Below are 27822 nucleotides of genomic sequence, written 5' to 3' on the forward strand. Positions count from 1 at the left end.
GGAAAGCTGAGGTTCTGAAAGGCCTCTTTCCCTTTCACACCGTCACAAAAGCTGCTATTGAAACCAGCAGCCTCGTTTAATACATTGGGGAGAAATCTGTGGTTTACTGTTAGTTTGGAAAGTTCCCTAAACCAACATCATACCCCAAACACATTTGGTTCTGTCATTAGGAGCAGGAGAGTAAGCTTGTGAAAAAGACCCCCCCCCCAACACTGCTACTTTAAAAAGCAAACAGACAATATTTGAAACAAATCCAAAATTTTATTTCATACACATACATTGATCACATGGGATGAGTGTGTGCACTATATCACAACTTCAAGTTTCCCTGTTTAAAAAAAAAACAAGAACAAAAAGCGAAACAAAAAACCCCACTGACATTTACACTGACCCTCTTCCTGAGGACAGATCACTTCTTGTGTAGGTGGATGCATCCACCTATCTGGCTGACATGATATAATGTACATGTTGCAACTCACCACTGCTATAAACAAAGTTTGTAAGGCTGGGGTGGGGGAGGGATCAGGTGCCCGCACACAGATATTTTTATTGAAAAGACCTTCAGTATGTCAAAAAAATTATGTTGAATATACAGAATCAATATATTTTCAATATTGAAATACTAATTTTACTTTTTTATGGGGGAAAATTTTCGTGGTAGGTAAAATTTCTACTTTGCTAATGAAAGCGGGTCTGTGTAAATATAAATACTAGGGTGAGATTTTCTGGTTGCCTCCCCAGTTTTAAAAAAAAAAAAAATATCAGAACTATAACAAAAAAAGAGACAATGAATGTTTTGGTGTAATTTAAAAATCTCCTTATATTCATTTCATGTAGCATTCTTCTAAAGAATTTAAGCTGTAAAATATGTAAGTCATTAAAAAGTTATGACAAAACTTCATGACAAGATTGGAGTACTGTTCCAGGATTAGTGAGATTTAGGGTCTTGGCTAATTAAGATATGCTTCATTGTCAGTTATAGTAGATCTTATTAAAAAAAACAGTTGCAATTTACATTGTTTTTACCACTACAAGTGAAAACAGCTGTAGAGTTACTCATTGGTCAAATGAAACCTAAGCTAGTCAAACATACAGTATAAAGATTGAAATACAGGATCTTGTATTTGAAAGCTAGCAAGGCAAGTCGTACACCATTTAGCTACTGGTTGTATTGTATAAATATTCCCAGATGCCGAGAATCAGAAAGAGAATCCACTGTTACAATAAGTGGTTTTTGCCACAGAAACCCTTCTGCCTGTACACAAGGATGTAAGTAGAAAAGTTAGTGTAAAAAAAAAAAAATTTCTACTTTGTTACAGGCTATACAGATTTTCTGACAGGTACCTTAAGACTCTGTCCTTTTAAATACAAAAATTTGAACTCATACCTGATTTGGAACTTCATATTAACAGGGTTGCCATGGATCTGGAATTATCCTAATTTTATAGTTGCTGGGTTTTTGAACAAAAATGAAAGTGTTCTAAGGGTTCAGAATAGCATGAAAAGCTAGAGCCGCTCTCAACCAGTGGCACAGAACCTTATGATCAGATCCTTTATTAATGAGGTTTAGGTTTGAGGCGTATCGGTGTCTTTGCAATCACAGCAGTCCCACTTCAGGCCAAAGGCCAGAACACAATTTTAACAGCAGTAGAAAGGCAAAGCTGACCTTGAGGAGATTCATGTTTTGAGTCATATACTGTAACCTGTCTCTCAGAACTCTTTATGGGGCCATTTCAGATGGCCTCAGCCTCTACCTGAAATATTAGGTATTTGTGGTGTTCAAATTGATATGTTTGAGCCTATGGGCTTGTCTTCTCACTCTCCATCTGGTTATGGCAAGTTTCCTAAAGCTTATTAAACAAATGTCAATTTCAGGCTACATGTAAGCAAAGCACTGGGTGCTGCCACCAGGACACCATTCTGACGGTTTGGCTTTGCCCTGATTGGCAGGGCTCATCCGATCGATTAGGGAGCCACTTCTACATCTTTCTTAATGCCTCATTATCTCGCTTGTAGGCTTATAAATGGAGGCACATCTGTAACAGCAGCTCAAAACATTACATGCACAAAGCAAGGAAGTTGCAAGCTTCCACCTTAAGCCGTGAGGGGTATGTTGTGTCAATATTCCATCCTGTAGTTGGGGGCTTTATTGAAAGATGCGCCTGATTTTCTTTACTCTCGTCTTGTTTCCTGCTGGGATGTTAAAGCGGTAAGAAATACATGGTGAGAGCTCAGAAAGGGCTGGATAGTTAGTGACTGGATAACAGGAGTCCAACATATTAACAAAAGTTTCAGGGGTTGATAGATCACCCTTAGTCCTTCACTATGGAGTCCTCTCACTATTATAACCATATGCACATTTGCCACCTGCATTTGCCATTGTTGGGGTACAGAGTACTATGGCCCTTCTGTTATTAAAAGCATTTTCTGAATAATCAGTGGGGGAAGAGGGGATTGAATTTAGCAGTCAGAGTCGATGGCAGAGGGAGTTTAGAGCCAACAGAGTTGGGAAAAGATACCCCTTGAGGGCAGCATAGCAGAAGCAGAGAATTGGGCAGGGGGTGGACAAGCTTGCAGTGCCTTCCAGCTGAAGCCCCCCGCTGAGTCAAGCCGTGCTTGGATCAGCCACTTAGTACAGTGGAGCAGCTGGCTTGCTGTGTGCTGGTTCTGTCACGCTGCTTAAGGGACATGGTTCAGAGAAGATGTGCTGCTGTGAAAAGTTAATACAGATAGAGGGATATTAAAAAAAAAAAAAATCAAGATATATGGGGAAAGAAGAGGCACCGAAGGGTATGGGACCAGAGAAAACTTGGTCAAAATAAATGTATATCATTTTTCTTCTTAGTTTTACCCTGTGACCTCCAGGGATCTGAGTGACCCTAAACTCCTGGTATAAACCATCCCAATTTCAGGAATAGGCTCCTCAATAGCTGGCAACCCTACATAACAGGAGAGGTATTTCAGGCACATCTAAGGCATTTGAGTAGTTTCTCTTTGCTGTCAGAACATCTTTTGTTTTTTCTCTACAGCTTTTCCACCAGCACGTGGCTCCAAACAATAGAAGTTTCTAAATGGAGTGAACACAGGGATATTTTCATGCACTATTACTTAAAAGTAGTCACAAAAATATGAAGCACCAATCACAACACCTGATTTACTTTTACTTGCAAAATTGAAGCTACCATATACAAGTGTGAGAAATCGTGGTAATAGGTTGCTAGAAACACAGACAGACAGCATTCACATGGCAGATGTGAAGTATCACTGACTAAGCCCTTGCTAAACGGTTTAGTTTGTTATCTTTTGAGGAATCCCATCCATCTCTGGGCTACCCTAATGCAAAAAAAACAAACAAGCACAAGACCGAACATGAATATAATAGTAATCTAGCCTGTTGTGATATTTGACAATTCAACTTAAATAAGAGTATTATTTGGAAAAACCCAACAATAATCATTCCAGTGAGGTTATACACAGCCTCAGCCTTTACCTTGCTCAGCTCAAGTGTCTTTTTTAAAGATGGGAACAATCAAACAAGGGTTTGTTTTTTGTTGGGGTTTTTTGGGAGCAGAAAAGTGACACGCTTAATCTTTACATATTTTTCTACCTCAGATCTTCAGCCTCACGATGTAGATCTTATGCCCCAAAAGGTGACCAGTTTCTTTAAACATGCACATCTCTGGAGCTTCCAGGCCTTGTTATTTTTTAAATTCCGTGGACTAGAAAGTTGTCCACGTTGCTAAAAACGCTACATCAGTGTTCAAAGCGGGCCAAGTGCATGTCAGGCTCATGGAGGGCTTACAGAATCGCACAGAAGAACTTCTTCTCTCTAAAGGGGTTTTCTGAAGCTGGCACCGGGGTCAGTAGAGGGTCTTCCTTGGCATGGGCTTCGCAGTATGCCATCAAGTCTGCCGCTGCTTTTGACACCTGAAAATAAATGCACACACTGTATAACTTGGATGAACTACACTGTCTGGAGCGCCTCCACTTCAGAGCACACAAAGGAGAGAGTACTTCAGCAGCACGGAATTAAAGGGTCTTATTTGGCCGAATGGAAGACTGAGAAGTTGCCTCAAGTTCCTACTTGCTCCTCCACTCTGCTCACTACCAATGGATGGACTTTCTAGCTAGACATTACAATAATCATAGCACTGTCCTGGTTCACTACTGGGCATTCACAGTATCCCTTAGGTAGAATGGAATAGGCTAGGAATCTGAAGTACTCCTGAACTATGAGATCCATTTTAAAATGGTGCAGAAAGAGGGGAAATCCCCCTTTAAACTGCATTACTCTTCTACTTAGAGAACAAACCCTTCTGAAGCAGCTGTAAGCATCAGCAAACTTCCGTGCAGTTGGGCTAACACTTTAACTGCAATGTAGACATACCCTAAGTGACTAGTGCCAAACACCTGCAGCTGGCCCATGCCAGCTGACTTCGGTTCAGGCTAAGGGGCTGTTTAATTGCAGTGTAGACGTTCTGGCTCAGGCTGCAGCCAAGCTCTGGGACCCTTCCACCTCCCAGGGTCACTAGAGCCTGGGCTCTAGCCCAAACTGGATGTCTACACTGCAATTAAGCAGCCCCAGCCCAAGTCAGCTGGCATGGACCAGCTGCGGGTGTCTATTTGTAGTGTAGACATAAAGGCCAAAGTGGAGATCCTCGCCCAGGCTTTATTCAGTCCTTACTCATGCAAGTGGAATTTGCCTGACGAAAGCCTGAGGGAAGACCTCCAACCAGAAAATATAATGCAAACTGAACTTCACCCTTCCTAGATGCTAGTGCTGTAACAACTGGAACTTCCATTGTTTTTCTTCCCAGTATGGAGTATTTGCATTTATCACGTCTACACTAGACACCATAAATCGATCCCAGATAGATCGATCACTACCCGCTGATCTGGCGGGTTGTGTAGACATGGCCTGAATGTTGAAGATCCTCTCCTGGCCTTATAAATGGGCTGGTCACCCCCTCAACACTGCACATGCACAAATTCAGTGTCCCAAACTTTCATCCGCTCCCTGGAGATTTCCCAATTTAGTCTAAACTTAAGAACAATCGATGTAAATCTTTGCACAAGCTTCCTTGTAGGCAGGGTGTTGCTATGGTTATTTTACCCTGCAAGACCTCCTGTCTCATCTCCTAGCTCTTGGATTCCACCAGTTATCTTCCAGGGTTGGAGGCTAGGGGGCCATCCACCTGATCTGACTAGGCCTCCGACTCCTAGAACCTGAAAAACCTACTACAGGGCCACTCTCCAGCCAACCCTCTACTGCTAGGAGCAGACACCAATATTCGCCCGTGTAATCAATTCTGAAGCCCAGTTTACTTTGTGTTTCAGGAGCCTGATGAGGTCAATAAGAGGTCAGGGCAGGCCAGCTGGGAGATTTGACCTAGTAAAGAAGATCACCTGATCAGATGGTAACTTCCACTTTCAGTATAAAGCGGAAGAATAAAACAGACCTGCATTTTTGCTGTAACATCTTTGATGTCCAAATCCGAAACAATTTCTACACAATAAAATACATTTTATCAACTATCTAAAACTTGTGTGGATTTCTTTTGATGGTTTTCATTTGCATCTCTTTCAGGCAATCCAGCCTTCTAGTTCTCTACCCCTCCCCCCCCACCACCACCACGCAGCCTCTCTTCAAGGCATTTAACAGCTAACACAAATCTATTAGCAAAGACTAAGAGAAAATCTATGCGGGCTGCAAATCTATATTTATCTCCGTTGAGTTACAGGCAGGCTTTTGATCCATCAATACCTTTGATCTGATTTGATCTTACCAAGAAAAAAAATTCACACACTGTGCAGGTCACACTAGACTGCAAATAGCTTGCAAAAATACATGCTACAATATTTATCCACGATTATAAATAAAAAAGGGATGTGGCAGGTCATCTTTATACCACGTCGACCCCTTCCAGTGGAGGGTTGTGGTTGCCACGGTAACAAATATTGGTGGATACAGTTATCTATTCAGAACAGGAAACTGGCTCAGTGGAAACTCTGGAGCAGCGAGGAGACATTACCAAGTGATGAAGTTCAGATATTGGTATGTCCCACTTGGGAATCAGCGACATTTGACTTGGAGCCAACTTGAACACAGTTTAAGCAGCAGAGTTACATTACGCCTTTCAAAACCTGCACGTATTTGGGGGACAAGATTCGGAATATATACCGGAGCATGAAAACCATGCAGTTGAATGCATCAGATTGGTACTTAAGCTGAAGAAGCAGCCGCCATAGATGCATAATTCTCCTTTTGTGCAGGCAGCTGTTTTTTTGGCACGCACCATTACGTGTCTGTGCCCACATTCAATACAGGCACCCAGTTTGGAATGCTGGCCTCTAAAAACCGAATCTGTCCATGATCACAATTGTAATGATTGTTTATAGTAGCATTCATCACGTGCTAGGGGCTTTCTGGACAAACCAAGAAGGGACAGCCCAATCCTGAGGAGCTCACCGTTTAAGGACAGAAGTTGGTAAATATTGGAGGGGCAGAGGCAGAATTGCGCCCATTTACTACAACTCAGATGAACGTTATAGGGGCTCATTATTCCAGTGTAGTAACGTACGGACCAGCACTAAGAGACCTATATGCAGCCAACGCAGAGGAAGACCTCCCCGAAAGGATCACTCTTTTCCCCCCCGCCCCATTGGGAAAAGAGACTTGAAAGGATAACTTTGCTTTTCATTTTGCTGCATTTCTCTAAGCAAGTCCAGGTAAACCACTGAGCCCAATTTCATGCATTAACATTATCTGAAGAACAAAGTGTCTGAAATACATTAAATGAGATGCTCAACTGTAGTCGTCTTCAAACAATACCAATTCATTGTGAAAGAGCATCTTCCCGTTTCCTAAAAGGCCATATAATTACCACTGGTTTAACTGAATTTCCTAAACCCTCTAGTTTGCCCATTGGGTACAGTTCATGGTCACACCAGCAAAGTATCCATCACTGAATAGGAAAGCTAGGAAACTTTCTTAATGTCACAGATTTGAAGACAGGAGGACCATTATGATCATCTAGTCTGACCTCCAAGAGAACACAGGCCAGAGATTTTTGCCCAGTGAGATTCCTGCATCTAGCCTGACATAATTTAGAAAAAACTATTCAGTCTAGATTTAAAGACTCAGTGATGGAGGATTTACCGCACCCCTTGCTCATCCATTCCAGCAGTTAATTACCCTGACCGTTAAAAACAAAACATTTGAAGTACACAAGTTCACACTGGAACTTCCAGCCATTGGATCATGCCTTTGTCCGCCAGATTAAAGAGCTCTCGAATATCAGATCTCTTCTCCCTAGGTAACTGTTGGCCACGATCAATTCCACTTAATGTTTTGTTCAATAAGCTAAATACACAGAGCTCTAGGGCTTGGGGGACACTCTAGACCTCAAATTTCCCGCTTGTGTTTTATAAGACGGGCTACATGGCTTCGGTAATCCTACCCGGCCTTAAAAATCTATGACTTGATAGGACTTGCAGAAGACTCGTCACAGGACCACGAAGAACACGCTAGTTACCCAGTGCTTCCAACCGGGCTTTACCTTTATTCGGTCAATGTTGGCCTCCATTTTCAGCTGTTCCACCAGCTTCCTGGCTTGCGCGACGCTGGCGGTGTTGTTGCTGGCCATCCGGGCGGCGGTCGCGCTTTTCAGATGTGCTGTGGGAACCAAGTGAGTTAAGGGTTCAGGGCGGCAGCCGTGTGAGTCTGTCTCCGCAAAAGGAACAGGAGGACTTGGGGCACCTTAGAGACGGACCAATTTATTAGAGCATGAGCTCTCCTGAGCTACAGCCCACAGTATGTCAGGGAACGAATAAACTGGGTTTGTCGCAAGTGCCGCAGTGCCATGGAATCTAATAAAGGGTGCCTGTGATTAACAGAGATGTCGGGGGGGGGGGGGGTGTGAAGTTTAGTGTGGTCTCAATCCATTTTTTATATGGGTAAATGGCCTCAAAAGATGTAAAGCCTGGATGTAGTAACCTTGTCATGCTTCTCGCAATGTTCCTCCTCTTTGCAGGGTCTATAGCAGTTAGGAGTCAAAAGTGATAAGGGTCCCATAGCCAGAAGCGCTATTCCAGCACTGAGCAATGTTCTCTCATCACACCACTACACAGCAACGAAGTTAAATCTAGATTTGCCTGTTGGCGTTAGGTGAAAGAAGCAGGCCCACCATTTATATCCTTACTTGGACAGGGAAAGGGAAGGAGATCTGGGGTTGGAGGCAGACGGGAACATACTTTAGTTTTACAGCTCTGATGGGGCTGAGTCTCCAGTGCTGTAACCATCCATCACCTTGTTGTTCCCCATGGTAGATTTTTAAACTGCACTTAGCCTGCTCTTTAGGCTACTGCTGTTGCTCTGATGCAGACCAGCTGTAAAGCCAATGGTGTTTTCACTGTTGGCGTAATGCAGCAAGCTTTCTAGAGAGCAGATAGTTAAATCAGTAATTAGGATTTTCACTTCCAGGTGGGTAGGAGAGAGAAGTATCATTAATGGAGAAACTTTTCCCATTACCTTCCCAATCAGAACAACAGCGCTATAATTATGCGCGGAATGCAAGCAAGCATTTCCTCCAGTCCTGGAACAAAGTAGCATCTACTATAAAAGCCCCTCTCAGTTTCAACTTTACATGACAGCAAACGGATGTTTTCAACAAGGTCTCTAGTCGACAGCTTGAAGTGTCTTTCAAGCTGCCTGTAGCAGTAATATCAGTCATTATACTGTATTTAAATACCAAGCTTTACTATAAAATAATTAGGAAATACGCACCCGTGCAGTTAAGTAGTTGGCTGTAATATACCGATTTCTAGAGACAGACATGGTGCATTGGTCTAGCATTTCACTGTCCGCACAACAAGTGAGCATTTAGATGCAAAACAGGATATTGTCACTTCCTGTTTCTTTAGGGTTTCCTACAAAAGGATAACTGCAATCGTTCATTATGTTGCCAAGTCTACACGGTCTCTATAAAGCATGCTTTTTTAAGTTGGCTCTGCCTACACTGGTCAGAAAAACCAGTGTGTGCATCTTTCCAGCAAGGGCTCCATTTAAGCAGGATTAGTACTTTGCAAGCACAGACATGATCAATGTAAGACATGAGACACAGTTGAAGTACATTGGGCTATCCCAGGCGGAGCTAGGAGAATAAACGGACTTTTCAGATTTCTGGCAGTTCCGGGGTGGGGGGGGGGGGTGGGGGCGGGAAATTAGTTTGTGTCCAACTGAAACTTTTGGAGAATTGAAAGATTTTATTTCAGGTATTTTAATAAAATGAAGGGCTCAATTCATAAAAGCTGAGGAGGCAGCAGTAATGCACCCCCCATAGCCTTTAGCCTGGTGGTGAGAGCACTCACCTGGGATGTGAGAAAGCCAGGTTCGAATCTCTGCTCCTGCCCCCCCGAGGCGTGTGCCCAAAGCACCAGGCTATTGGCTATTCTGGGCTCTCTCTCAATCTCACAGGCTGAAGATGTTCCACTTTGTCCAAACAAACAGTCACTGGAGCAGGGATTGGAACCCAGATATCCCCCCCCGCTCCCAACTGGGGACAGTCAGGCGTTCTCACTCTTTCTCCCAGCCAATGACTATCCAAATATTTTATCATTTCTCCCTGGGCACATGTAAGAATTTCTGAGCTAGAAAGACCAAGCTAGAGTCAGCTCTGTATTCTCTATGGCCCATATTTTCCTTCAGAGAGATAACGAGTAAGGGGGCAGAGAGGCATTTCTTCAAAAAAACCCCCCCTCAAGGGATCTCCAACTGGCTCTGAAAACCGTCAGAAGGTCTAGTTTTGGCCATTTTAACCTGAGCCAGCTTAAAGGGAAGGATCCAAGGGTGGTCACCCTACAGCGCTTGTGTTAAATCCTTCAACTCAGGAACTCATCTTGGGGACTGCTCAGAGAAAACCAGAGCCTGACATGAAGCCACTGCAGTGCAGTTCCCATTTAGGCCTGTCAGCTTAGGATATGCTGGGGTAGCAACGAGGAGCAAGTGGCAAAGAAAGCTCATAGTGGGTTCTGGGAAGTGGGCAGGCGCAAGCCCACCCATGGCTAAATGACTCTCCACCAGCCTATGGGGACGATGCACTGAGTCCAGGACTCAGGCTGGTAGGTAGGATGTGTGTTTCAAGGAGACCTTGAACTCGAAGAAGAGCTCTCCACAAAAACCCCTCCTGATCCCCATGCCTTCTCCACACCCAATGTGCCCTTTGCACTTAGAATTAAGTAACAAAGTGTTTTACCAAAATGGTCTTCTCCGTGATTTGCTTCTCTAGTGAAAGGTCTGCTGATCTTCAGTAGTCAATACCTTTAAGTGGGGAAGGGGAAAAAAAAAAGAAAAAAAAAAAGAGAAAATTTATTAGACTGACACTTTACATTAGATCAAGGTCGTTGAATGACTGCAATGGTACAGACAGTACTTGGAAAGGAAGAAGTGTCAAAACATCATTCAGAGGCTCAGCAAGCTTTAAAACTCAGTTCAGAAAGGCAGAATGTACTGGGGGGGTGGGGTTATTCCAAGATGCTTGGAGAGATGACGTATTGATTTTTAGTCTATTCACTTTTCCGTACTGCAACAGGGGTGAGACTAGGAGGGCGGAGTTTCAGGATTTCTGACAGAAATTCCTTCCACTTGTCTCATTCCTCATATAAACAGGCCCGGTCTAGTCATAAGCATCAGAGGATGACTGATAGGTACACAGACCGATCAAATACTGATTCCAATTCACTACACTAGGAAGAAAGTTACACTACGTTTACCTTATTTACAAGACTTTTTAATTCACTTGGGTCAGGAATGGACTGAGAAATGTTTCAAGAGGAAAAAACCATTTAACAATGAAGGAGATCTGTCATTACATGTGCATTTAATTTATATTACATAGAATACATGAGGGTGATATGGTATAACATTGTCAGTGGCCCTCAGTTGGAAAAGCCAAACTGGACAGTCTCTATGTAAAAGAATAAATGGACACAAATCAGATGTCAAGAACTATAACATTCATAAACCAGTTGGAGAACACTTCAATCTCTCTGGTTACTCGATTACAGACCTAAAAGTCGCAATATTACAACAAAAAGACTTCAAAAACAGACTCCAACGAGAGACTGCTGAATTGGAATTAATTTGCAAACTGGATACAATTAAGTTAGTCTTGAATAGAGACTGGGAGTGGATGGCTCATTACACAAACTATTCCCCCCCCCCCCAATGCTCCTCAAACGTTCTTTTTAACTGCTGGAAATGGCCCACCTTAATTATCACTACAAAAAGTTCTCTCCCCCCCGCCCCCCGCTCTCCTGCTGGTAATAGCTCATCTTAAGTGATCACTCATTACAGTGTGTATAACACCCATTTTTTCATGTTCTGTGTGTATATAAATCGCCTCACTGTATTTTCCACTGAATGCATCCGATGAAGTGAGCTGTAGCTCACGAAAGCTTATGCTCAAATAAATTGGTTAGTCTAAGGTGCCACAAGTCCTCCTTTTCTTCCTGCATAGCTCAGTTATTATGCAACCACACCACATTCCTGCTATTAGAACTGTAATATCATGCTACAGCACCCCTTCATGTATTCTATTTTATATAGATTGTGTGATATGCACACAGATTATATAGACAAACACGGAGCTGTATAAGGAAATTATAAGACGACATTTTAAGAAGCAAGCTAGAGTTCTGAGATTTAAGATAAGTTGTTAAGCCTCTTCAGACAATACTTTATACATAACTACAACAGCAGTTGACCTCTTCCTCACTGAATTGCAGAGTGCATTAAATTCTATTAGATCTGTAGCTGAAAGATGGTTTGTTGGAGATCTGCTTGGAGAAGCAAGCCCTTTAGGGACCAGTGCACCCACAATTTCACTGCTTCTTGCCAACCCCTGGAGCAAGCACTGTTTACAGTTTACCTCCTGTTGATTTAGGAGCCTGGAATGCTGGAAGGAGTTCACTGGGTTAGAGTCTGCCTTTCATACAGATGTCCGCATTTACACTAGCTAATCTACATGTAAACTGACAAACTTGTTGCTTTGTGGTTAGCAGTGAACCGCTGTGACAGAGAAATACAGACAAGAGCTGGAAGAAAACAAGATAGCTTTCCTGTGCAGCTCTCTGCATGGTTCAGAGTACAGGGTAAGTTCATTTCAACTTTAGACTTGCTCCTCCTTACACACCTGGAGCTATTTCAGAGAAGTAAATGTTTGACCAAGATCAATACATGCATGATAAAATGAACTAATTGGCTACAGATGTGTCTCCAAGTGCCATTCTCTACAGTGCAGGCTTTTTTAAGCCAGTGAAGACAGACTGGGACCTAGTTTGGGTAAATTTGCCCAGTTTCATTGTGAAAAGCTTTTCAGCAGCTGCTAACATTTGAATGCGGTGTTCCCTAGCGGAACCTGGTGGGAGGAGCGATTCCTGTCTACCCCACAGGGAAGACCAAGTCATTTCTACTGCAGTTGCATCTCGAGGTCCCAGCTAAGCTCAGGCTCCCCTTGTTCCAGATCCTGTCCAAACATGCAGCAGCAGGGTGGCCAAATTTCTAATGTCCGAAAACCAGGCCCTCCCCAGCCCATGTCTTGCCCCCAAAGCCCCACTCACCCCTCTCCTGAGGTCCCACCCCTCTCCCCGCCTCACCTCCAGCATGAATAGCCCCAAGGGACTTGTGAACCCCAGCTCCAGCAGGCTGCCAGGGAGTAAAGGTCAGAAGAGCCCTGCAGCCACACAGGAGCAGCCCCCTCCCCCTCCGCTGCCCACCCCAGAGCACAGCCAGAAAAAGCACCTGGCTGGCAGGGCAGCTCGCCTCTCTCCCTCCTGGGGAACGATCCCTGCCCGCTGAGAGCTCCTTACCCCACTCGCCATGGGCCCTGCACTCTGGCCTCTGCTGCCACCCTGCAAACCATGCTCCTCAAAGGGGCTGCCTGCGGCCCGAGCTGGTGCCTGGCGTCCTGCTGCAGGACTTGCTGCTTCAGGGCTGGGCAACAGGCTGCCACTATTCCCCTCCCCCAGTAACCAGACTTTTAGTGTCCGGTCAGTACAGCTGACTGGACGCTGTCAGGTTTCCTTTTCAAGGGGTCTTTCTGGTCAAAAACCGGACAACTCTAAGCAGGAGGCACTTCCTAGCCCAGTGAATTTACAGTCTGAAGACACAGAGGTAGGAGGAAAAAACAGAGGCACAGAGCCAGAAAGTGACTTGCCCAAGGTCATACAGCAGGTCAGCGGCAGAGTTGAAGTCAGGTCTGCTGACTCCCAGTCCAGTGATCAAGCCACTACACCTCACTACCTCAAGTGCCCTGAGAGCCACAGATGAAAAGTGTTCCTGTACATACAGAGCATTATTACAGCATTTCCTTCACAGTGAAACGGGACAGTTAGGGTTGCAAAACAGTTTCCGCTACAACCCAACTAGCTCAGAGCCCTGAAGAATTCACCTGGTGGGGTGATGTTCTCCACAGACACTTGGTCTTTGCTCAAAGGGATTTTTTTAGAAAGTCCCTTTCACCATTTTTGAGTTGGGATGGGACATATTTCCTTTCCACACCATGAAAAACCTAGACATTCCCCCCTCCCCATAATTTAAAGAAGGGGAAAGGAGATTTGGCATGTAAATAGTCTTCATTGGGAAGCAAGCCCATAGGCAGAGATCACATCGCAGGGGGGGCCACAAAAGGCAGGCAGGTTTGATAAATCAGGCAAGTAAAACAAGCAGAAAAGCACCCTTGCCTGTATTGTCTACAGGCTGGGGACAGAACTAGAGGGAAAAATCCCTTTGCCTATGCTATCCCTTAGGGAGACCTGTACAGTCTCCCCTACTCACAGGGTGATCACTCTGTGACATCAGTCCCCTCCAGAGCTACAGTTTCCCCTTACCAGGGCAGCCTCCTCCCTTTATATCCAGGTCCCCTTTGATTATTAACTGCAGCTGGAGGACCCTCCATCCAGGTCTGATGCTTCTGGCAGGTGTTCCTGATTTAACTCCTTGTCTCCAGGTCAGATCATTAACCCCTTGCTGCCCTCACCTGAGGCGGAGCTGGTGTACCTCACCACAGTCCATAGCTAGGTACGGGATGGGGAAGAAAGGAATTAACATTTGAAGACTGCAGAGTGTACACAGACAGCAGAAAGCATTAGCAAGTCTGACAGCTCGCACTTTGAGACACACGCTCTGGAAAGTGCAAACTACTGAGAATGTGCAATAGCCACTGACTGGCGCCAGCTTGCTCTACCTTTGAATGTCTTTTCTCATTATTTTCCCCCTTTTTACCCCTTTCCTACCAGGAGCAGCCCCCAAAGTGGAGAGTCCAGGGGGTGCAGACATGCATGATCGTAAAGTTAAAGTACCTTTGTGTTTGCAAGATTGGGGGCTGCTGTCGCAAAGTCAATCAGAAAAAAATGAAGGGACCATGTTAGTTCAATTTTCCACAGCCGTGCTCATTTAGCTGTGTTGCATTTTTATTTTTCCCTCCTCCCTTCTGAAATATGCACGCGAGCATGTTACTGTTTATGTTGGTAAAGTGAAGAGCCTGACTTTGCGATGCTCTGACTGGTTTCCCTAAGAAAACAGCAACGTTAGAGGGCCGAACCCTGCTCACCATTCTCTCTGAATAGCCCCATTGGATTCAGGGCGGTTACACATGCGAAGGTGAGTAGGATTTGCTGTAGAAGGTGGTTTTTAGCTCTGTTATCTGAAAAGGGTCATAGCTCAGTGATCAAGGAGACATCAGAAGTAAAAAAAGAGTGACAGAAAATCAATGCCTTTCGTACGCTATTCAAGAGCTGTTCACCATGCATGAATGCCATTTCTCATTTGAGGACATATGAAAAAAGGCCTTGCCGTTGAGCTAAAGCTCCCGTCTCCGCCTCCATCATTCCCCCTGGATCCTTCCATTTAAAATGCAGGCAGACCCCCGCTGGCTCCAGGAGGCTCAGCACTGGCTCAGCTGCCGGGAGAGGCTCCGAGGAATCCCAGGAAATGATGGCCAACCAGAGAGTGGGGCTGATAGGGAGGTTGGGGATAGGAAATGCCCAGACCTATGACATGGATAAGGGATGGTGACACCTCAGGCAGAAACAGGGATTAACGTCGACTTGAAACTAAACAACATGGTTCATTTTGATTCTCTTGGCTGAAAATTCCAGACATCAACTTTTCCCAATAGAAAACTTTTATTTCAAAGAAACCCCATTTCCCAATGGGAAAATGTTTAGTTTGAAATTTTTCTTCCAGCCCCAATTGTAAATTGCAGGACTGGGGCCTCTGATAGGACACGAACATGAGCATTTACCTTAACATATTAATATTTGATATTTCCAGATAGAAAATATTCCTAAAGAACAGAACAAATATAAAATTGTGTTTTTCTTTGAGACCATTACTGACATGCCTTTCAAAGTGTATGATTAGAGATGAAATTAAAAACTTATCAGTTGGTAGAAAGGTACTTCTGAGCAGAGGCTATGAATCAGAGACTGGGGCAGAGAAGGAGAATTGCAAAGAAGTTATGTGAAAGAGCGCCCTGCTGCAGGGAGCAAAATTGTGACCTGAATTAAAAGCAAAAAGAAAAATCCACTATCTACATTCCTGGGATCTCCCAAAGCTAGCAGTGACCCTATTCCTCAATAAGGAAAATTTAAAAATTTTGCAGTGAGTGATGCTTTCGTTCACTTTTTCCTTATCAAGTATGAGTGTGTGAAAGCAGGGTGTTATATGCAATTCCCATCTTTTGCTCTTATCAAAGCTTCCTTTCTGCTTAGCTAGAGATTTACAGTTTGAAACAGCACCATCCTTGGCCATGGAAGACTCTGAATGTAGCTGAAATGATATTGCTCTGATCCTCAGGGTGGCACTCAGAAGGTCCACAGCCTTCATGTGCTATGTAGCAGGGGCTCCTTCTGCTGGGGACGTGCTGCCCAAACTACTCTCCACGGCTCTGTGGCATGTGGACTGCAGGCCAAGTAAGTAAGCCCACAAGTGAGGAAGCGTGAGGTGTAAACTACTTGCAATATTGTCATTTGGCCACTAGATGTCTCTGTATGGTGTACCGGGATTCAGCCAGGGTGCAGTCCCTGGTAAGTAGAGGAGACACAGCTAGAGCTCAAGCTGTGTGGAAGCCCATGTGTGTGTCTGTAGTTTGCAGTTGCCTTGCTCAATAAATGCATCCTGCTGAAGATGGACTATGACTCTGTGTATCTCGCCTAGAAGATTTTGGGGTGGTGCAGCAGCTAAGGAAGAAACTGCAGCTCCGAACCTCTGCACCAATTACTTCCCAGGGTGAAACTCCATCAAACACAGCACATTTACTGAAGTTGTGCACAGGGGCTAGGATTTTTCCCTCAGTAATTCATCTTCACAGCAGATTTTTAAGATTATAAATTTTGAAGTGCTGATCATATACTACCCACCGTGTTCAAATACCCATCTTTTCAACCACAATTTTAAATGCACGCTTTTCATCTTATACGACGTTGATTTAAATTGCTATTTTGACAATACCAACTCTACTTTTGCAAAGCTTTTAATTCTTCTCAGTTCAGTTTCACTGTGGAGCTTTTCTGAATGTAAGTTTGTACATTATTTTCAAACCAACCAACCACACAACTACGCACGAGCATACACCTCCAGGAAACCGTGGACAATCTTTGGTCAATAATAAGTTCAGATACAAGAGCGCTCAATGAAATTAAAAAGAAACAAAGCACAGCTGGAGAAAAGAAATGCTTTTTTACACAATGCATAATTACCCTGTGGAACTCATTATTGCTAGATATTGAGAGCAAGAGCTTAGCTGATTGAAAAAGGATAGACATTTATACAGATAACAAGAGCATCTACAGTCATATTAGACAAAGGAAAAAGCGTATAAAAAGGGCTATAAACCTCAGGTTCCAAAGAATATGCCAACACTCATGAGTGTTTGGAAGAAACTTCTCCTATTATCAGGTTATTGCATAATTATTGCATAATTATCCACTTAAGATTTTTGGCACTTTCCTCTGAAACATCTGGTGCTGGCCGCTTTCAGAGACAGGATGTTGAACTAGCTGGATGATTGGTAAGATCCAAAGATGGTCCAAATACAGTGGTATGTCAGCTGCCATTGGGTGGATTTGTGCAGAAACAATAACACAGAGATTATTATTGCAGAATATGTGTGCATGCGTGTATAGTTAGGTATCCTATTTGTGTTACTGGGATTTCCCAGTATCACTTTCCTGCTTTTTTGTTAGACAATACACGCCACCCATTATCTCGAATAAGATTCTCATAGCACAGATGTAGTAATTATGCAGGACAACATTTTCCAGTGGTAAATTGGAACCAATTTAATCAGAGCCAAAGGGAAGTCAAGAGAAAATCCAAGACCAATAGTCTACCTGAATCTTAAGAAAACATACTAAGAAGCAACTTAACTTTACAGCAGTTCCTGAATCCCAATGAGGAATGAACTTTTTTAATATCTAATATAAATAAGAAAACCACACTAAAATATAGCAATATCCATTCTATAACAAAGAAAGGAATTTTTCTTCTTTGCAGGGAAAAGAAACCTTTTAGTGAAATTCACAATGGAATACAGACAGCCTCTTCTATCTGCAGCTTAATGATGCACATGTTTCGGATAATGGGGTTCTTGCCTTGGAGACCGCAGGTTAATGAGTAAGGATACTGTTTATTTCCATGATAATGATGTTTATAAAGTATAGTATATAGGTACTATGTCCCTGGGGTATTACACTTCAGTTACAGCTGTGTATTTCTCACGATTGTTTTGTTCCTTATCCTGTGTACACAGGGACTGTGGATTATTTATGGCATTTTGTAATGGGCTGGATTCATCTGACAAGCAAAACACAAGAAACTCAGACACTTCTCCAGGCCCTAAAACTTTCCAGCTGGGTTAGCCTCCCCAGTGCCTACACTCAGAAGAGCTAACCGACTTGTCTGAATTTCCCAGTTTTTAAAAAATAAATAAGAGTGCTTTGTATACTTGAGCAACATTTTCCTCTTTGATGCTTTTTTGGCTCCAGAACTGCAGACTGGCCACTTGTGTTCAGAGGAAAAATACTTCCATTTGAACAGAAAAACTAAGACCTTCCCCCCTAAGAACTATGGTAACTGGAGATCCTAGGCCAGGCTTTATTCATCTGAATCCCGTGTTTCTGAATTTATTTCATGCCGTACTTTAGAGTTCAAAAATACATGGAATTTAAAATGGTGCTGTCTACCAAAAACACCTTTCATGTTGTTCATTATTCTCAGGATAACACCCTTATTTGGCCATTTACACTTGTTGCCTTCAAATTTAAAAATTACATTAACATTTTGTCATTGCCCTTTAAAGCCCCGATCCTGCAAATAAGCCATGCGGAGCCCTACAGGAGTCAGTGGGCCTTAGCCCAGGTGAACGGGTCCACCTGCATGGATCCCCTAGGTCCTGACCTAGGTCTACCCAGAGGGTGCTCGACCCCCCCTTGACCTCTGCCCTAGGCCTGCCCCCACTCCACCCCTTCCTACAAGCCCCTACCCCTGCCCTGCCTCTTCCTGCCCCTGCTCCGCTCAGACCCTGCCTCCACCTCCCCCCCTCCCCACAAGGCCCCTCCCCTGCCCCACCTCTTCCTGTCCCCGCTCCACCCCCTCCCTGCTCCCACCCCTGAGTGAACCTGTCCCTGTTTCAGTCCTCCCTCTCCCTCCAAGCACCTCCTGCACGCCACAGAACAGCTGATTGCAGCGGGCGGGAGGCGCTGGGAGGGAGGGAGAGGAGTTGACCAGCGGGGTGCCGACAGGCGGGAGGCGCTGGCAGGGAGGAGGGGAGCTCGCCTTGCTAATTTTTTTCTACACCCATGGAGTCGGCGTCTCTGATGGATCCTATTGCAGGATCATGACCCAATGCTTCAATTCAGCAAGGAACTTAAGCCCACGACATCATTGGCAATACTCACATGTTTAGAGTTACGTATGTACTTAAACTTAGACTCTGACCCAGCAAGTTCTTAGAACTTGGAGAGCGTTTTACCTATGGGACGTGATGATTCGGGCAGCTTTCAGGGTGAACATTAAACACAGGGGCCCATCACTTACTCTGTTTATCCATCTTTGCTACGTAAGTGTTCAGTGGATCAAGCAGTTGTCCGTTTGGAAGTGCCTTGGCTTGATTCTCTCTTCCTCAGAAGACATTTGTACTCAGTCCATCATTTTAGGACTAACACAGAGAACCTATTTTCCCCCACAATTATTGTGAATTTTGTTCGTCTCTGCCTTTGTTTTGTACTGCACGGACGCCCCGTATCTTCACCCAGGTGAATGGTGGTTGTAGCCTAACGTGTCTTTTCCGAATGTTAATCAACACTATATTCCATCGTGTTCCTATGACTTCTTTCCAGTCCTGCTGCAGTCATTTAACTCATGCTAAATTTGGAAAATACCTTTTTCTAGAATGGCCCATGATGGTACCAACTAATGGGAACATACTGCATACACAGAACAGAAAGTCTAATTTCATTTTGATCCCAAACCACTGGAGACTTTTTTAAATCAATGGTAGATTAATTTACAAAGTTGCCTGCTACTCCCTATCCAATACAAGTCTGTAGAGTGTTAAGATTCACTGAGCTACTCTAGCTAATAAGAACCATGCCTTTCCCTGTATCTTCCCCTCTAGAAGAACTCAGCAATGGCAAAGAGAAATGTAAATGGGTCGTGAAGTCAATGGTGCTACGCTCATTTATATCAGTTGAGGATCAGGCCCATGTGAGGCCACCAAGTTTATAATCCGGTTTCACCAACTCCCCCGCCTCCAAGAGATGGTGCCACTTCCCTGGAGTGGGGAAGGCCACCACAGCCCACACTAGGCAGAGACCCAAGGGAATACATGCAGAAGGCAGGCCCCCAAGTGCCGAGACGCCATCTGCTTCTGTGCTCCCTCCAATCCCGCTGTAGCAATGGGGCCAGGGCTAGCAGTGACATTAACCTGCCTCCCGCTCAGCTCCCACCCATCACTCCTCTGTAGGCTCAGAGCTGCAGCCAGGTGACTTCATGGCACATTTTACAGCGCAAACCCTGCTGTTCTGACAGGTGAACATGCAACGTAGAGCAGTTATTCCTTTGACTCCTGCCCTCTTCCCCAGACCCGTAGAGCCAGATGTGCCCCAAATGAGGGCGGGGAGAGGCAGTTACCAGATGAAATGCTATCACACAGCTCCTTTTCCCCCTCCTCACAGGCTGGGAGAGCAGGCTCCCCTCCACACAGCATGAATGGGTGGGACCACATGGATCATGGGACTTGAAAGTGTCTTGGAACTGGTGAGGTTCAGACCGCGCCATATCCTGGGTACAGCCCAGAAAGGACAGGTGGCTTGGTCTCTCCCACCAAGGGACAATCACTCCAGATTGCCCTTCCTGCTCAGCACTCTGGGAGGATCTGTAGCATCCTTCCAGACAGGCCTAAGGCTGTTTCCTTTCTAGCTGATTGTTGGCCATGGGGTTATTTTTGTGGCTGAGGGTAAGTTATTCATTGTATGCAGGGGTGGGTCCTTGACAAACTTTGGCTTTATGAGTCAGCATTGGCACTCAGTTACCCTCTGGTCTGACACCTCCACTGCAACACGTAGATACACTCCAGATTTACACCTATGTAAATGGGTTCAATACCTGGCTCATACTGGATGAAGAGTCCAATAGAAACTAGGTTTGGAAGGTTTTCGCCCAGAATTCCAGGTTCCAGCCCGCATCTTCTAAGGACTGGCTCAGCTTACCCAGAAACCACCTCACCCCTTGTGATCAGGTCTACAGAGGAAGAAGCGCCCAATGGTTAGGGTGCCAGCAGGGTTCAATTTCCTACTCCTGTGTGATCCTGGCAAAGTTAATTAGAACCAGACTGATTGCAATGGGAGCGAGGAGCCTAGATGCTTTTAAAAATCTCACTAGGTCCCTGCCTGCAGCTTTCGGTGCCTAAATACCTTGGCAAACCTGGCCCTCAGACATTTCTGCACACAGAACTTTTCTATACACTGGAGGTGTTTATAGCAGCATAGCTTATTCCTGCAAGGAGGGATCCACACTCAGGGTTGTACGGGTACAACGATTTCGGTAATGGGGGAAAAACCTCCCTCCCCATTGAAATAGTTTAACCGGATATAGACCAGGCCCTGATCTCTCTGTGCCTCAGTTTCCCATCTGTAAAATGGGGATGTTACAATGTATTTAGCCTCCAGACAGTGTTAAGACTGTGAGCTACCTCAGCCATCCCACAACAGCCGCAGTCCACAGAAATAATGGCACTGTTACCCTCAAGAGGGAGTTGGTTGTTTTTTATTTTTATGTGTGTGTGTGTGTGAGAGAGAGAGAAAGAGAGAGAGAGAGCGCGCGCGAGCAAGTGCTTTCTCAGAAACTGCCCCCCACACCCTCCGGGATCAGGCGTGACCATGAAACTCGGTAACCTCACAGCAAAAAGCAAATCCCAGTTCCCAAGCCTAGTTCACAAAACGACCACAACCACCGCCCAAAGTCCGGTCCCTGCAGACCGGAGGTGAGAAAGGTAAAGATCCCGGTGAGAGGACTGAGCCTAATGTTAGGGGGTGATGAGTCTAGTGCAAGAACACAGACCCACAGATCTGATAGGACAGCTGTAAATAAGTAACTATTTTTCCCCCCATCTACATAATTCCCCCCACTATTATCTCTCTCTGCCATGGGAATCCCTCAGGCTAAGCTGTGAAAGCTGGTTGGGGTATTTTTTTTCAGTATTATTGTTGCTTCTGAAAAGGTTTCCCTCTAAAATAAGCTGCTCATAGTTTGAAAACAATTTTTATTAACCCCACCTTCAACACCCTACACTGATCAAAATAATAAAGCCAGGGGCCAAATCTCCAGCAGGAGTAATTTGATGCAGTTCTATTCACTTCAACACAGCTGATGATCCAGCCCAAAGGTATGAAAGATTTAATGATGCCCAAGTGACACGTATTTCATTATTTTCTTAACAAAGGGAAAAAAAATGAAACATTAAAATCGGGCCGAGGGGTTTCCTTAACTGGAACAAAGGTTTTGATTCATAAATCATGGTTAGTGTTCATACACTTAAGGATGCTTTCTTTTTAATGCAGTCTGTATTTGTGTGTGATTTATGAGGCGGTCTTTCAATTTTGAAAAGCAGTTCACAAATTGGAGGGGAGCCAGCAAAAAAGAGTGGTAACGAGGGAGTTTCCATAGAAATGGGTTCATTATCATGCTAGCATCGGATACCTTCTGAGAGCAGGAGCGGGGGAGGGTCCCAGGAAAAGTTCAGTTTATCATCATAGAGGTCTTTAAAAACAATGTTGGTTTGTTGCTGAGCCTTGTTCCTGGACAAGTCTCCCACTTGGGCTGGGTTTTTTGGCATGTTTGGCATGGTGATTGTGCGAACAATTGCTTAAAGCAGGCCAAAGGGCACTTGATGGGACATTTTGGTCCACTGAGCCCCCCTGCAAATAAGGACTTGCAGTGATTTCAGAGCAATCTGGGATTTGTGACAGTTTGGTAAGCAGTCCCAGAGTTTCATTGAACGTCACTGAAAAGGCAAGCTATCAAAGCGAGTCCAGGTGGATTGTTTTTAAAGGGCACAAAAAGCATTTCGGGGTACACTCCATGGTAGGGTTTAATAAAGAAGACTGAATAAACCTTCGGCATTTCGATTGAAAGTGTAGTACACCATCCAAAGAGAGATTTGCTTGTCCAGGTTGGGACTGGTATCATCCAAGTTAGAAAATGATGATTTGGGTTTGGGAGAGAGACAAACTCAGACAGCTGGGTTAACTTCAGCACTGCTGGTTCATAGTATGCAGCCCACTGGGCCCCAGGAGAAATGCATCCCTAAGGAAGGCGGATGGTGTTTCTGTCTCTGCTCTACCCCAAGGATGTGCTGTGGGATTGGGCAGGTGAAGTATCTCCTCCTTTAGACTGGGGCCACCCAGGAGGGGCACTGGCGGAGAAACTCCTTCACTGGGACAGCAACGGAAGTTTCTTCCGCCCCTGCAATGCCCCTTTTTGCATCAGCGACACCCACTTAGGCTGCTATCCATAAAGAGGGAGAGAGAGACACTTCCCCTGGATGCCAACGTCCTCAGATGGCGTTCCTATTTGCAAGACCTCCATGTACACTGTGTACGGCAGCATAATTCCTTCCAGTGGCATTTATGCAGCAGTGACTTAGTGTTTGTCTACAGCCAAAGGTTGCACCACTTTGATTATAGATAAAGCAGTACAATCACCATAGCATAGACACAGTTATATTGGCATAAAGGGGCTTATTCCCATATGTGAAGGGGAATGAGCTATCCCAGCATATGCCACCTTCACACTGGTAGAACTGCACCCACTAGGGATTGTACTGGTAACTATTTTGGTAAAAAAATAATCACGCCCCTAATTGATAGTCACACTGGTACAAATATTGTGTCAAAAACAGGCCGTGGGGCTGTTAATAGAAGCAGCAGCCAGAGTTCTCAAGGGGTATTACAGAAATGGTGGGGGGCTGAAAGTGGAAATAACCAAGGATAGTTTGATACTTTGTTCCAGCACATAGAGAGACGAGAGCTGGCGTTTTTCAAAGAGTCTAAAGGAGTTAAGCACCTAAATCCCATTGAAAGTCAATGGAAGTTGGGCATGAAGGGTATGTCTACACGGAGATAAAAGACCCATAGCATGGCCGTGGCAGATAAGCTCCGACTCCGTGGGTGCTCTGGGGCTTGAGCACCCATGGGGAAAAAACAGTGGGTTCTCCAAACGCACCGGCAGCCCCAGCAATCAGCTCCTCCCCCTCCAGCGCCTCCCACCCGCTGGTGGGTCCCAGCAATCAGCTCCTCCCCCTCCCCACCCAGCGCCTCCCAGCCGCCAGTGATCAGCTGTACAGTGGCATGCAGGTGGTGCTGGGGGGGGTAGGGGGAGGAACAGGGTGGGAAGGGGTGGGGTAGAGAAGGGGTCGAGCACCCCCAGGAACTCAGGAACTCGGCGCCTCTGGTGGCTGGCCCGGGTCAGCTGACTGGGCTTGCAGGCTCAGGCTCCTGGTTTTAGTATTGCAATGCAGACAGACCCTGCGCCGGCATTTTTTTTTTCAACTTGATCAATTAAAACGGTCACAGTTGCATAAAATTATGGGTTTTAATTTTTACTGATTTAAATTTTCATAGTTGCAGGAAATTATGGGGGGGGAGGGAAGGTGTCAGACAATAATTATTTAATAACCACAGACATTAAGATTCAAAAAATGAAAGTGTTATAGCCATTAAAACACACAATTGTCAACATCACCTGTCAACATGTACAAAGTAAGTATCAGTAAATCAAGCTCTACTAAGTTCTCAAGCTGCATTTTTCTTATGTTGCTTATCTGTAAATTTTGATGATTATCAATGGAAATATTTTTTTGGTGGTTTGGGGGTGTGTCTGTGTATAGTGAAATTGACATTCACCGACATTTACTGATCATAATCTAATCCTTCCAAGCCTAGTCATATGTAGGTACCCAGTATTAGAACAAACTACCAATGAAAAAGAGTCCTTTTTATTTTAAGGAATTCACATATTTTCCCTCAAGTGTTGGCAAGAAGCAAAGATTTCAGCAAGCACAACAGTAACAACATCCTTCCTGGAGTCACACCATCAAAGGCATAAAAATGGCAGTGCTATTAAAACAATCAAGTAACAATGCGTGTTTTTTATTTACGCTCAAGTAGCACCGACTGGCACCAATCACTTTGCAAGGTGTTAAACAAAAGACAGTCCCAGACCCGAATTATCAATGAGCTGCAATATACAAGTCTACAGAATACTCTATCTTTCCACTTTTGAAAGTACCTTCACAAGCAGAAGATATCTGATTTTAGGAGGTTCTTAATCTAGCAGCTAAAGGCAGAAAAAAGGTCTAATGGTTAGAAGTTGAAGTTAGGACATATCTAACGGCAAATAAAGATCTACGTTTCAAATGGTGAAGCAAAATGAGAGGTGCATTTGGAGTCTTTAAATCCAGATGGGATGAATAGGCTCCAAGCTACAGCCATGCTCCAATTCAACCACAAGTTATTGGGCTTGATATTGTTCCTTTATGTCATGGGGAAGAATAAATAATTCCTTCCCCTACAGCGATTGCTGGGTGACATTCTGTAACCTGGGTTATGCAGGAAGTCAGGCTAGATGATCAGCGTCGTCCCTTTTGGCTGAAAATATCTATGAATTTATACGGCCCCGAGAGGCAGAGTGGAAAAATTCTGAGGAAATCAAGAAGTTCTGGGAGCTCTCTCGTATGGCAGAGCCAGAATATATGGAACACGGCTCCCGGAGGGGACACAGGCCACTATGAAATATACAAACAAATCAGGTCAGAGGAATCAACAGTATAAAGACCTGAAAAAGAATGAAAGAAAACAAGGCATACAAATTGAACAAAAACCCAACAATAATTCTAATATAGTTATATGGTGCCATAGGTGTGCATGGGACTTTTGAGATGAAATAGAAAGACAAGGACTCTGAGGTGGAGAGTTTACAATCTCCAGGGTGCAAATGTCACGATTTTGTTTTCTTAAAGCCCCAGCTCCTGGAGTCATGTGAAGGTGAGAGAAAAGCTTGTGTGACCTGAATCCTCCAAAAGGCAAAACAGAACCCCCCATTTATTTAATTTTTAAAATCCGCCGATTTCTCAGCCAGTCTCATGGTTCCAAGGCAGGCCTAACACATGATGTTTTAAACACTCAAGGTGGGCAACAGTCCAATCTCAAGTTAGATGAAAGGCAGAAAACAAACTGACGACACACACAGGGAGTTGTGGATTGGGAAAGTAAAAACCTTAGAATCAGAGGATACAGTTAAGCCCTTGGAGACATACAGACCCACAGTGCTGGAGACACGGTAACTGGTTACAGCTTGAATTTCAGCTATACTCAAACTGCCTTGGGCCTCAGATAAAATTATCAAAAGTGCCAAACTGATTTAGAAGCCTGCCTCCCGTTTTCAAAACTGATTCCAGTCCCTAGGAGTCTAAGTCTCATTGACAATGAATGGGATTTACGCTCCCCCCTGTCTTTGTCTGCACACCGAAGTTTCACCAGTTTAACTTAATTTGGTTAGTTTGCACATTCTTATTTCAGTTTAGCTTACACTGGTTCCCAGTTGCCATAAGCTAAATACATATAGATCAGGTTTCTATCAATGTAAAGGCATGTGTACCTTTGGGCAGCGTGTCAAGTACATACCCATGTAGCCCCCCAGCAGGGGTATGAAGAGCAGGAGAGGGTGAGGCGTGGTTTTACGCACCCAAGCCATGCCTCCCCATCTGCAGTGCCACAAGGAGCAGTGTAGTGTCTTGCTGCCCCTCTGCTACCGGAGCCTTTTCCCTCCTTGGGAAAACACTCCCCCGGGGAGGAAAGGCTCTCGCAGGAGGCGGGAGCTTTCCCCACTCCTTCCCCTGCCAGAGCTTTTCACGGACACGTGTAGCTACACAACGCAGTTTGGATGTAGCAGGCTTTTCACTGCGGCGTGTAGCTACATGGACCCAACATGCCGCCACCACGGGCGCATAGTGTGGACGTCGGCCAAGGGTGTCCAGGCTGCCTTTGGCACCAGTTTGACTAAAATCAATTTTACCTCGCACCTTTAGTTAAACCAGTGCAACTTTACATCTAGAGAAGTTGCTAGACTCGCACCCACCTACTCAGCTCCTCCAGATTTGGTCCAGGGAACCACACGTAAATGGTCACAAGACGAGTGTAGCAGGAAAAGCCACTAATGAGATGGGAAAGTAAAAGGTAATATAAAGCAGGGAGTGGAGAGGAAGAATGGCTCAGTGGCTACAGCACTAGCTTGGGACTTGGGAGATCAGAGTTCAATTCCCTGTCCCTCCCCCAAACACCACCATCATTAGGCTAATGGAAGTTGGGCAGCTAAAAGAATTAACAGCGCACATGATACAATAATGTTTGTAGAATCTTTGTTTGCCTTATAAATGCAAGGTTATAAAAATACGGACCCAGCGGAGATGTCAACTGTGATTGCACTCAGATGGAGTGGGGCTGACACATCTGCCTGCAGTCTGACTCTGAACTCACAGATGAGAGTGAGCTGTAGCATCCGATGAAGTGAGCTGTAGCTCACGAAAGCTTATGCTCAAAGAAATTTGTTAGTCTCTAAGGTGTCACAAGTACTCCTTTTCTCATTATAGTGTGTCTGGCAATACCCAATCTTTTCATGTTCTCTGTGTATATATATATATATATATATATCTTCCTACTGTATTTTCCACTGCATGCATCTGATGAAGTGGGTTTTAGCCGGCGAAAGCTAATGCTCAAATAAAGTTGTGAATCTCTAAGGTGCCACAAGTACTCCTCATTCTTTTTGCTGATACAGACTAACACGGCTACCACTCTGAAACCTGCCACAGTGGTGATGTTTTAGGACATTGACACGTTTGTGAAATTAACTGAACTAAGCCGAGCCTCATTCTAGTCTCCATTTTGTCTGATGGGCTGGACAGAGAATAAAAATAACCAGAATTTCTTAATCTCACTCTCCCTTAGTGCCTTTGTCCTCTGGTCTAAAGCTCTGGGAACAAAGGACACCCCCCCCAAACACAAGGTCGTTGACAATTTCATTGAGGACACCACTGATTTAGGGGAGGAAAAGAAATCACCCCGATCCTTTCTTAATGGAAAATGAAAAATAACTTAAGGGACTGGTTTAAACCTAATCAAATGTTAAAACTTACCCAGAGGCAAACCAGTAACTGAAGTGCTGAAATTCTACTATTTGTTTCTCGCAGAATGAAGAGGTAAGAA

The 27822-nt window shown here is 44.6% G+C and overlaps 1 protein-coding gene across 4 annotated transcripts in view; it reads right to left on the minus strand.

The window, feature by feature from the left end:
- Positions 1–241: 241 nt before the first annotated feature.
- The window catches only part of GNG2 (G protein subunit gamma 2), a 94957-nt gene continuing 67376 nt past the window's right edge, over positions 242–27822 (minus strand). For 2 of the 4 annotated variants that reach the window (XM_073350143.2, XM_073350144.2), the window contains exons 2-4: positions 10254–10318; positions 7560–7675; positions 242–3927 (exon numbers count right to left, since the gene is read on the minus strand). In XM_073350143.2, coding sequence (XP_073206244.1) covers positions 3799–3927; positions 7560–7646 — 216 coding nt within the window. In that variant the 5' untranslated portion in view covers positions 7647–7675; positions 10254–10318 and the 3' untranslated portion in view covers positions 242–3798. Of the gene's footprint in view, positions 3928–7559; positions 7676–8253; positions 8445–8785; positions 8924–10253; positions 10319–27822 lie in introns of those variants that run through there. The other 2 variants (XM_073350145.2, XM_073350146.2) reach the window with 2 other exon arrangements.

Source organism: Lepidochelys kempii, chromosome 6, assembly GCF_965140285.1.
Source record: "Lepidochelys kempii isolate rLepKem1 chromosome 6, rLepKem1.hap1, whole genome shotgun sequence".
Taxonomy (NCBI): domain Eukaryota; kingdom Metazoa; phylum Chordata; order Testudines; family Cheloniidae; genus Lepidochelys; species Lepidochelys kempii.